Source organism: Rhododendron vialii, chromosome 2a, assembly GCF_030253575.1.
Source record: "Rhododendron vialii isolate Sample 1 chromosome 2a, ASM3025357v1".
Taxonomy (NCBI): Eukaryota; Viridiplantae; Streptophyta; class Magnoliopsida; order Ericales; family Ericaceae; genus Rhododendron; species Rhododendron vialii.
Window position 1 is genome coordinate 26,041,844 of NC_080558.1, and position 11,263 is coordinate 26,053,106.

The window sequence follows — 11,263 nt, forward strand, 5'->3', positions numbered from 1 at the left end:
AAAAGTGATGTATTGTGAGAGAATGACCAGTCTCACAAAATAGAAAATAAGTACTTAAAAAATAAAAACCTTAGCAGAACGGGTCCATTGTTTCCAATCCTTTCTGCAATTTATCCCGGAATCAAACGTTTTCCTAGAGCATGAATTCTGTCTTCCAAATGGACAGTGACAAGCCAGTAAAAGGAGTTGCATCTCGTCATAAAGCATCAGTACAAAAAACATTTTTTCAACCATCATATTCATTTGGATAAAAAAAAAAAAGAAACCCCCCATCATATTCATGCATTATATTGCTTTATAATCATAGAGAAACCAAATATTTTGCTATTCTTGATGACAGAAAAACCAAGATATGAAAATTAGCTACAAGTCATTCGGACACAAATACATCTTCAGTTACTCTTCCTTCTTGTCAAATGCAGTCGAGTTATTCACAACCAGACTTATATACACCCCAATCCTGCGATCAGCTTTCTGACCATGCCATTTTTGTTTCTCTATACTTACACTACTGAAGTAGCCCTCACCAAAGAATTTTTTTCTCACAAACTACTGTACAATAATTTGCATATGAACTATTTACAGCAAATAAAGATAAACTTCAAACGCGCTTTACAAGGAGATCTGCGCAAGAAAGTTGCATGACAGCATTGATCTCGTATGTGTACCGATCACTTGTCGAGCTTTTGATATAAATCTCTCAGCATACCGATCACTTGTCGAGCTTTTGATATAAATCTCCAAGCGCGCAATATAGAATGGCAGCTGCAGGTGGCCTAGGTAAGGAGCCCAGAAGAATATTGGATGCATTTATTGCTTGGCTGCCATAGAATCGAGAATTTTCTTGTGTGCGGGTAGTCACGATGCTCCCTTCCAGTGAACATCCAACAAAAGCGCCTGCATTACAAACCATAGTCGTCAAAAAGAACGTGCAGGAAAAATAAGAAAAACATAACAAAGTATCCAGAAAACAAATAATTTGTGACGCCACAGTATATGAATTTCTGAAAATACCGAAGGAGAGATCATAAAAGAGATCAATGTTACTTTAGTGGAACAACTGAAAATAAAGATGTTCCGGTAATCCCACTTTATTTGACAGAAATGTTCAATAGAACTCCGAATTTCGGGGTATCCTATGTTCATGCAGTTCACAGGGTTTGAACCCACCTTCCCTTCATTGCTCATTCTATAAACGAATCACCGCATATTAGAGAACTCAAATTTTCAGGACCACAGTCCCAAGTCAAGTTGCTCAGATTCATTCTCAACAAAGAAACTAGTATCCCACTTCGGTTTTGTTAGTCTTATGTTTTCAGGAATCAAGGGACATTTGAGTAATTTAGAGGACCTGGACTCTAGAGCGGAAAGACGGGAGAGGAGGCAAACCAAGCAGGCGGCAGCAAATAAGAAAGTAGGGAATAGATATCGGGATCGCACAATTTGCTATGCAAACCAATCAATCACAATTTGGTATGCAAACCAATCAGTTCAATTAGATTCCTGATGTAAATGATTTGAACCTTTCATATGCATCGAAAATAGCCTGAAATTGCAATCTGAAGTGACTAACCATATGAACGGCACAATTCATCCTCAATAGGAACCAAGGGTATTCCGAATCTCCAACGCGTCCTGGGTTGGGTTTTCCGGAAGTGAAACTTAAAATATCATATTCTCCCACTTTTTCGGTGGATTTTTTGCTGAGGAGGATCAAATTGATCATTCAAATCGCGAATCACAATTTCAACAACTATGTTATGCACAGCCCCTGAATCGCCTTTCAGTGGCAAAACAACACCAAATCACAAATACCACAATAGTTTTCTCAATCATACTAGTTGGAAAGAGTGCCAATTACAGTTGTCAGTCACATTTCAGCATAAAAGGACTTCCAGTTACTATTAAGTATGCAGGATAATCCAATAAACAATAGAAATGGATCACTTTTGCTAAGTATCGTAGCTCTAACACAGAATGGCAAGGCAATTGGCAAACTATGAATTTTGATTAATTCGAGTACTAAACTGACGACTGACAACACAAAACTCCATTTATTTTCTTTGCAATTGGCATAGAAGAACTCTCAGAGGACAAACCCATATAGTGCTGCACATAGAAACTCCAGTCATCATAAAAGTTACCACTAGCACCAGAAAATGGTTTCCCGCTGTTAGTTTTCTTACTTTTGATCGGCGTTTCCCAATGTTAGTTCACGACTCAGAAATATTTTTGTATTTGTGTAATCTTCCTAAAGAAACCTACTATTATTGGATCAAAAGCGAATATGGCCTATGGGTAATCCATCACACCCAACCACCCCAATATATTAAAAGGCATATTAGCACAACTCAAAGAGACAAGTACCTTTGCTGCAGCTATATGTATAACAAGCAGCATAGCCACCACCACCAGCTCGCACATCAGCTTCAACCACCCGTTCAACAATGCCAACAGCTGCACTCAAACCAGCTCCTACTGAAAGATGCGCATCACCACTAAACGTCTTGATTGCATCAAGTGTTCTCAGTACAATTATTAAGTCCATTAATTCCCCACCAGCCTGCAAAGAAACAGAACCTAGTGATAAGATGAAAAGATTAAAAACAATTCTCAACCAAACGCATTAAGTCCCAATCAATTCGGTCGGCTACATGGCTTCATTTTCTCCATTGAGCTTTGTCAAGAGCATCGTGTGCCGTGACATTAAAATAACATGGATTATTCTTTCAATCTATCGCCTCTAAAGCCAATTTTGGTCTACCCATTCCCTTATTTTTCCCTGTACTGTAACCATATCACTCTTCCGAAGTACCGCATCGGCCAATCCATAATTAATAAACATGTCCAAGCCACCTTAATATATTTTCTCATCTTATCTTTCTATTAGAGCTACACCTACCATGCTGTGAAATGATAAATGAAATCATACCCATTGGGCATTCCAACTTAGGTCTTGTATCTTACGAACCAACAAAATCACTCCCACCACCCTTACCAACAAAATTAGGTGGCTTCAACTTCCCTCAAAAGTCGACAAACAACTAGAAAAGCTCACAAGAAAGGGTTGTGGTAGCCTATTTAGTTGTAAAGCAGTCAGATGATTTAAATCTACTACGATTTCTACTTGTGCTCCCCCTTTTTAATCGTCCAAGACCAAGAAATAAAGTAGGGCAACAAAACTTGAAGTGAAACTTAAGACATTTTAAAAGTGAACTGCCTTACCTGAGCTCCCCGAGGACCCCAACCTACACCAAAAGATGATATGGCAGAGGGCGGAGACCATGAGCCATCTTCCCTACGAGCAATTACGAGTCCTGTTCCAATGTTGTAGGTTACCTTCATGCCAACTTTCACAACAGTTAGTATTGCAAGGCCTTTTGCTTTTCGTAGAATAGCTTCAGGAATCGCCTTCAGGTCTCATAGAACCTACCTGAGCATCCACATTCATTTGCCGAGCTCAGAAATAGAATTTCCTATGGCATGCATCTCTCTCTCTCTCTCTCTCTCTCTCTCTCCATGCAGCCAGTTACAAAAAATACAGAATGAAAACAGATAACTCAAAAGTTTTCTAGCAATATAGCTGGGATTATGGTCTTTCCAGTGCATCAATGATGCATTGTCAACGAAACAATACAGACACCTTTGCCTCATCATTTTTGTGCTTTCAATAAAATCTGGTTGAGCAAAAGTACACACTTGTAACAGCTTTAGACTTGACATAAAACGTACCTTACAATTATAACCTTGAATTGTGTTTGTGGCCTTGTAAATCTCGTATTCCATGGACTGACCCCATGGAAAATTGACCCATGAACTTAAAGTGCTGAGGTCAATCACATCGTGAGTAGGTAACTGAGCAGCATGGCTTACTTGATCCATTAAGTATGGCTGGACAGATTCAAGACGCACACAACATACATCACATACACGTTGTGGATCCCTCAAATGATACTTGGCTGGCAACAGGCTCCTTCCTCTAGTGCACTCACCACAAAATATTCCTCCACAAAAACGGCAGTGATGCCGGGTGCATATGATAGGGTGAAAGCGAATGCTACAGAGCATACAACTAGAAGATGCACTATCAGGCAGCCATTTGGGTGGCTCTGCTTCAAGAATCTCCATTGTGTTGGAAAAATTGGCCTCAGTAAGAGTTTGAGCCATCTCTTTCCCAGCTTGCTCAATTAGGTGGCTTGATATCCATGAATGTTTCCGAATATCACCAGAAGCAAAAGCACTCACTTTTCCCCGAGCCACAAGTACCATTTCAATTACCACATCCCACATGGACATCTCTTTATCTTCATCAATGCACTGACTCCAACCAATGTCTCCTTCTGGGAAATATCCCCCACTTGGATACAAACCTCTGGCCCATTCTTCGTGCTTGCTTCCAGATAGAGGCGGAACAGAAACAGGAATCCAAACCCTTGTTTCTTCAGAAAATGGTGAGTCATAAAAGAAGTATTTTCCTAGGTTTTTCTGGCTGGCATTTGATTCTCCCTTCTCACCACTCTCCTCCCTCAAATGTTCAGGTAATTTGGTGTAACAGCCTTCATGGTTATCCATTTCTTGACCCAGGAAACTATTCTTATCACCATTTGCCCCCATTGCACCTTGAGGTAATTTAATATCACATTCTTCATATCCACACATGACTTGGCCAAAAAAACCACTTTTCTGATCGCTATCCCCACTTTTGTGCTGACTTACTTCAATATCATGTTGAGGTTTAGCCATTTGTAGGCTCAGGAGAACCCCGTGCCCTTCCTCTGGTGCACAATGAGGCAATTCAAAGTCACATTCTTCAGGTTCAGACATTTCTTGGCACAATAAACAACTGTTCTTATCATTATCTTGTGTTGCTTGTTGAGGAAATTCAATATTACAATCTTCACGTTTACCCAATCTCAATTTCTCAATGTTCTCTGTCTTAGGTGGACGTAACTCACAATTGTAATCTTCATGCTTCGCCATATGTTGGCTCATGAGACAAACTGTTTCATCCTCTTCTTGTTGCTTCAATTCCTCTGGATCCTATCATCATCATCAAAGTAAACCAAATAGAATCACATCAGGCATCAAAGCAATATACACTCATGAGAAAGATGACTCGATGTGAACATAATGGTCAGAACCAAACCCAAAAGAGATAGAGGGAGAGAGAAGCAACCAGCAAAATACCTGTATCTCACAGTAGAAGCTACCTATTGCCTTATAAGAGACCTTTTTTTTTTCTTCAGCTTCAAAGAGACTTTTTCAAAAGCAGGCATTTAAAATTTCCTATTTATGCAGATACGAACTCATATGTACACTGACAGTCCGGGAGCAATGTTTTGAAAGATATAGAAGGGATGGTGATCGAAGCATGTGCTACATGTACTTCCAATTTTCCTCAAGAATACACGTGCCAGATATAAGACAGTAAAGGTATGGGATTTGCGTCTGAAAAGAGAAGTATAAGAAAAAGGAAGCTCATATTTGGTTTGAAAACATCATAGCCTCTCAAGTGGATGGAAGATAGAAATCCCCTTCTTTCTCTCTTTTCTTATTACAACAAATCCCATTTAATTCACGCGCTACCCTAAATGATACTACTATAATAACCCTGTCAGCTTGTTTGTCAGCGGTTAAATTTTTGGAAGGGATAAAATAAGAGGGAGATAAGTGGTGGATATGATTGAAGGGGGATTATTTTAGAAGGGGGATAAAAAAAGTGACTTGATTTGCTGGTTTTTATAGAAGGGGAGATATGTATATGCTTGGTTAGTTTTGTACTTGATACGAGGAGGAGGAGGTGGATACTGGATCATGTACAATGGTGTCACATTCTATTTTGTCCATATTCAATAAAAGTAGTAAACATGGCCATTACTAAGATTAAAAAAAAAAAAAAAAAAAAAGACATTGCCATTACTCATTTTGTAGTTTTATAATAAAAAATACCTTTCCATTAATAAAGTACATATTTATTCATACATACCAAATAAAAGATATGACATATACATACGCTTTTTATTCAAGGGTAGTGTGAAATGAATGGCGGAAGCTGCGGAACGCCCATAGTATTGGCAAAACCCCTCACAAAATATGATGTACTCATTTTTAGTTATTCTTACTAAGGCCATCCACAGTGGCATAATCAAAAATGAATAATCAAAAGTTGACACATCAGCTTTTGATTATCCATTTAAGAGGTTGCTAAGCTTAACAATGTTGAGGTCTACAATGGTCACTTTTAGTCCATAACTAAAATAAGAGATACACTACAATTACACTCTCTTTCCCCTTATGTTTTCTACCATTGATCACTTCCCTCTATTACACTTTTTTTTTGGCAAAAATATATCGATTTTCTCCTTTAATTTTGAGAAAAAAATTGGTGACTTCCTTCCCTAATATTATGAATATGGAAAAAAAATCATGTACTCTAAAAAAAAAAAAAAAAACAGATGTGTTCTTGAATTTGTAAAAAAATGTAAGGTTCCTTATGTACTCAACCACAGGAAGAGGAACGAAAAATGAATAAAATAAAAATGAAAAAAAAAAGTGAAATACCTTAATGCAGCGACAAATGTTTTCCACCATCGATCACTTTCCTCCATTACGGTTTTTTTTGGCATAAATATATCGATTTTCTCTCATAATTTTGGAGAAAAAACTGGTGACTTCCTTCCCTCATATTATGAATTTGGAAAAAAATTATTTACTAAAAAAAAAAAAAAACAAACGTGTTCTTGAATTTGTAAAAGAATGTAAGGTTCTTCATGTACTCAACAACAAGGAGAGGAACGAAAAAAAAACGAAAAAAAAAGTGAAATACCTTAATCCGGTGACAATTAGTTGAATTGTAAATAATTGAAAGATATGAGCTTTATTTTTGGAGGGAAAGAAAAAGAAAGAGTTTGTGGCCGAAGAAAATGAGATATAGTGCACGCGAAGAAAATAAGAAGAAAATACCATTTGAAACACGCGTGTACATAAATTTTAGAACCAGTTAACTTATGTGGTGTGATATCCACAAATTTTGATTATTGAAAAATGTTGCTAGTTTTGGTTATCCAAAGCCCAAAATTTGATTATTTTTAAGAATGTTGTTAAGTTTGATTATACCATTGTGAGCCATCTTTTACCCCAACATTGTTAACTTTAAAAATAATTTACTTTTGATTATGCCACTGTGGATGGCCTAACAATGATAGCCGAAACTGAATAAACCAAGGGGATTATCTTATCTTGGGCATAACATATCCGGAAAGGAACAAAACACACAAACACCATATATCTTTCCACCCGGATTTCTCTATCCGCCTAATTTCCATATCCCGGTCTCATAGATCCCTGTCAAACATGCCGTATATTTTGGGATCCGGAGGAGCTGTGGATAGCAGGGTGGGCTGTGCCCTCACACGGCACCATTTTGGGCATCAAAACTGTAGATCAACTCAACCCTTCTTGTCCTTGTTTGCCTGAAAAATGTGGGTAAAAAGATGCTGTAAACGACTTTGCTCTGGTTGTAAAATTAAAAATAAAGATAAATATGGAGTATGATACTTTAGCAACACGTATACATAGCAAAAGATAAAATTGGATTGTGACCTTGGGAAAACTATTCCATGGACTTGGAGCACCGCCACGTGATGTCGAAACACTCTTTTCCATTCCACATCATATTCTTCTGAGGTTCATTATTAAATACTCCCTTCGTCCCATTTTCATTGTCCATTATTCCTTTTGTCACTTTTGTGTCTATTACGTATATCTTTCAATCTATAATATTTTTCATGATTTTGATTCTTTGTATTATAGAACAAATTGAAATCTAAGATCCATATTGCATATTTTTGGAGACTCACATTGGAAGATATAAGCGATTGAAAACTGACACGAACTTAAAAAAGAACAATGAAAATGGAGCGGAGGGAGTATGTGTATCCCACATGACCCTTTTGTTGTATCGACTCCGGCAAGAAAAAATGAACTTAATTTACTATCGGTTGGAACATGATATTTTCTTTGGTTTGTTATATGATTGCAACTGCTCTAAAAAAAAAATTTGAAATGCAAAGGATTAGTTAACCTTGATTAGCATGGAATAGTTAAAGTTTTTTGTTTTTGTTTTTTTTTGGTGTAAACAGTCTATTTGGAATTCATCTTTGTAAAAGACTTAAATTTATCCTTGGGTGAATACATAAGATTCTTTTAATGGATTTTGAACTCATAGTTGTAATGCAGTAATAGGCTGGAAAACGATAAATGTTTGTTATGAATATGGATACACTTGTGCAGATATTTTTTCATGAATAACATTTCAAGTTGGTGCCAATTACCAGCCAAACAAATAAGGACTCATGGGGTTGATTTCATCTGGGTAATTCATGACCAAAACGGTGCCGTCCAAGGGCATAGCCCACCCTGCTGTCCCAAAGGGCAGCAGCTCCCCCGGATCCTATATTTTGATGCCTGGACATGAACCTGCACCTGCACCCGATAATCACAGCTGAGTCCTTGTAACAAAGGGAGATTAGTCATGGTACATGGATACATGATAGAATAACTGAGAATATAATAAAAATAGGTGAAGGAAATACGGAAAGTTCCCATAAATAGAGATAACTTCAAATTGAACAACAAATTCTTACAAAATAGTCACTTCACAAGTGCTGCTCCACATGATATATGCACATCAAAGCAGCAATATAAGGGAAGAACACGTCACATATAACACGTAACAATGAGCCAAAAAGCCTTCAACCCAATGACATTAAAGGATTCACTTGGGTTCAAGGAGAAAGGAGGTTAGGAGTTCAGCTCCTCTTCCAATGTATTAATCTAACTATTCTAACGATACTATTAAAATGACAGTTATAGCAACAACGGTAAATGCAGGAACAAAAAACATCCAGCTACTTAACAGCCACACAAACTTCTCTGTGTTAATAATATCCTAAGGAAACTTAAATGTTATGTCTAAGTTTTCAAGCCACAAGTTTGTTTTTTATAGATTCCATTAAATTACGAAATTTTAGCTACCCTTAAAAACTAAAAGAAAAAAGAAAAGCATTGTTTAAGGCCTAATAAAATTCTTGATTAATGCTAATAACAGGCCAAGGGATCGTCAACAAGGCAAGAAAATGAAAGAAAAAAATTACAACTTTCTATGCATTAAAGTGCCTCGAAATTGTTATAATGCATCGGAAACTATGTTTTTCTTTTCTTTCTTTCTTATTATTACCTTGTTGACAACCCTATAGACTATCAATAGCATAACCGTATATTAAATTCTCATTTGGAACCTAACAAAACATTGCCCAAATCTTTCTTCATCAGGGAACAAAAGTCGAGTGCAAACCAAAATCCAACTTTTCGTTTCACTTCCACAACAAAATACTAGCAAAATTGACATAAAAATACGTATTTTGGAGGGGTCTATAACGAAGGAAACAAAAGAAGAAGAAGAAGAAGAAGAAGAAGACGTGAAAGTGATGCATCAGCAGAGATTGAAGAGAAATTACCGGGTGAGATATGGAACACTGATTGGTGGCTTCTTTATCGACTGAGGAAATCGAAACCCTAGACACCAGATGTTCTGATCCGTGTAGAGGTTGAGTCGTTGTTTGAAATTCATCGATCTCCATTAAGCGGTTTGAAAGGACAATTTGCGACGGAGAGAGAGAGAGAGAGAGAGAGAGAGAGAGAGAGAGAGAGAGAGAGATTTTGAGCCGAAAAATGGCTCTTGTCGTGTCTTGGGAGCTCATGGTACCATTTACGTACTCTTTACAACAGTCTCGTCTGCCGTTTTTCTATTGACAGAATCTACAAATTTTACCCCTGAGGTTTCAAACAGTTGCAGAGACCTCCCCTGAGGTTTCATAAATGTCACTGACCTCCCATACTTTTGCTGAAAATATCAATATTTTCCCCTCATCCACTTTTCCGTTAAAAAACCTAATAGAAGTTATTGATTCATGACATCATCAGTATTCTATACCACTAAAATGTCTATTTTTCCTCCAGTAGTCACACCTTCAAACTTTACGCTCCAAAATTCCCTTTTTTGCTTTTTGGATTTGATGGTAAAAGGTGTCCGGGCTAGGTTACACGCATATCAATTAATCCCTTCTCCGGTCCGATCAAAGGTGCACAGGCCATCTATGCCGGGACTATAATAAATTAATTTTTTCGCCTTTGTTGAATGACGAAGGTGGCCTTTTGCCCACCCGCCAGAGTTTAGCCTGTGTTTGTACGTTCGAAAGACGGGTGTTTGGGTGTTGACCCTACTTTCAAAAGTGGGTTTTTCCGAATTTGTCCGGTCGAAAGAACCCACTTGTTAACAAACAAGGATTTGGGCCGTAAGAGCATCTCCACTCCTTACTCAAGTTTTAACTTAAACTCAAATTTGAGTAAAAATCACCAAAAATCCTCCTCCAACCTATACCAAATTTGAGTTTTAGTCAAATCTTTCACCAAATTGGATGCGAACCAAAGCTTTTACCCAAATTTTTAGGCTAGATTTTTTTTTTTTTTTTTTGGGAGGGGGGGGGGGGGGGGGGGGGGGGGGGGGCTTGAACTTGTTGCTATCGTTGTTGCAGCTGGAGTGGGTTTTGTTCGATTTAAGGTTTACGATTTTGGGGTGGTTCTTTCTAATCGATCAGTTATTACATACAGAGAGAGAGAGGCAACTGGGATTTGGGGGCGGCGGCAACAGGGCGGTGATGGTAGTGAATTGATGGGATTTGAGTAAAATATGGGTTCATGACTGGTAGACTCCATACCAAATCAAGTTTTTACCCATATTTTTACTCAAATTTGGATAAAAAATTGAGTATGGAGTGGAGATGCTCTAAAAGTGTATTTTAGCTAGTCTTTCGCATTTTGGGTGTTTTTGTTTGTTTGCCCTGAATCTTGGTTGGATTTTCCTCCTCTACCCCGACTTAATGTACCATTTATCAAGTTTTCTGGATTAAATTGTTACTTTTGCTGATAAAAAAAAGAAAGAGGTCAAACCTTGATTAATTGTGTAGGAAGCAAACTCACCAACCAACCGGAATACCCTTGGGGCTAATTCACACTCTACTATAACAAAAAAAAAAAAATTCACTCTCACAATAAAGGTGAGTCTTGGGCTTGTTCATTTTGGGGATTTTGGATTTGAATTTGTAATGAGGGCTTGTTCGTTTTGGGGATTTTAGATTTGGATTTGAAATGATTAGGGTAGGGAGATAGAGGTAATGATTGGAGAGAGACAGAGATAAAAATG

The 11,263-nt window shown here is 37.6% G+C and overlaps 1 protein-coding gene across 1 annotated transcript; it reads right to left on the minus strand.

Annotated features, from left to right (window-relative positions):
- Positions 1-319: 319 nt before the first annotated feature.
- On the minus strand, positions 320-9,766 carry LOC131316714 (uncharacterized). The gene is made up of 6 exons (XM_058346146.1): positions 9,701-9,766; positions 9,519-9,670; positions 3,717-5,040; positions 3,226-3,419; positions 2,368-2,563; positions 320-897 (listed from the first exon to the last, which is right to left on the minus strand). Exons 1-6 carry the CDS (start codon positions 9,759-9,761, stop codon positions 713-715), a joined length of 2,112 nt encoding a protein of 703 aa, XP_058202129.1. The 5' UTR covers positions 9,762-9,766; the 3' UTR covers positions 320-712.
- Positions 9,767-11,263: the final 1,497 nt, after the last annotated feature.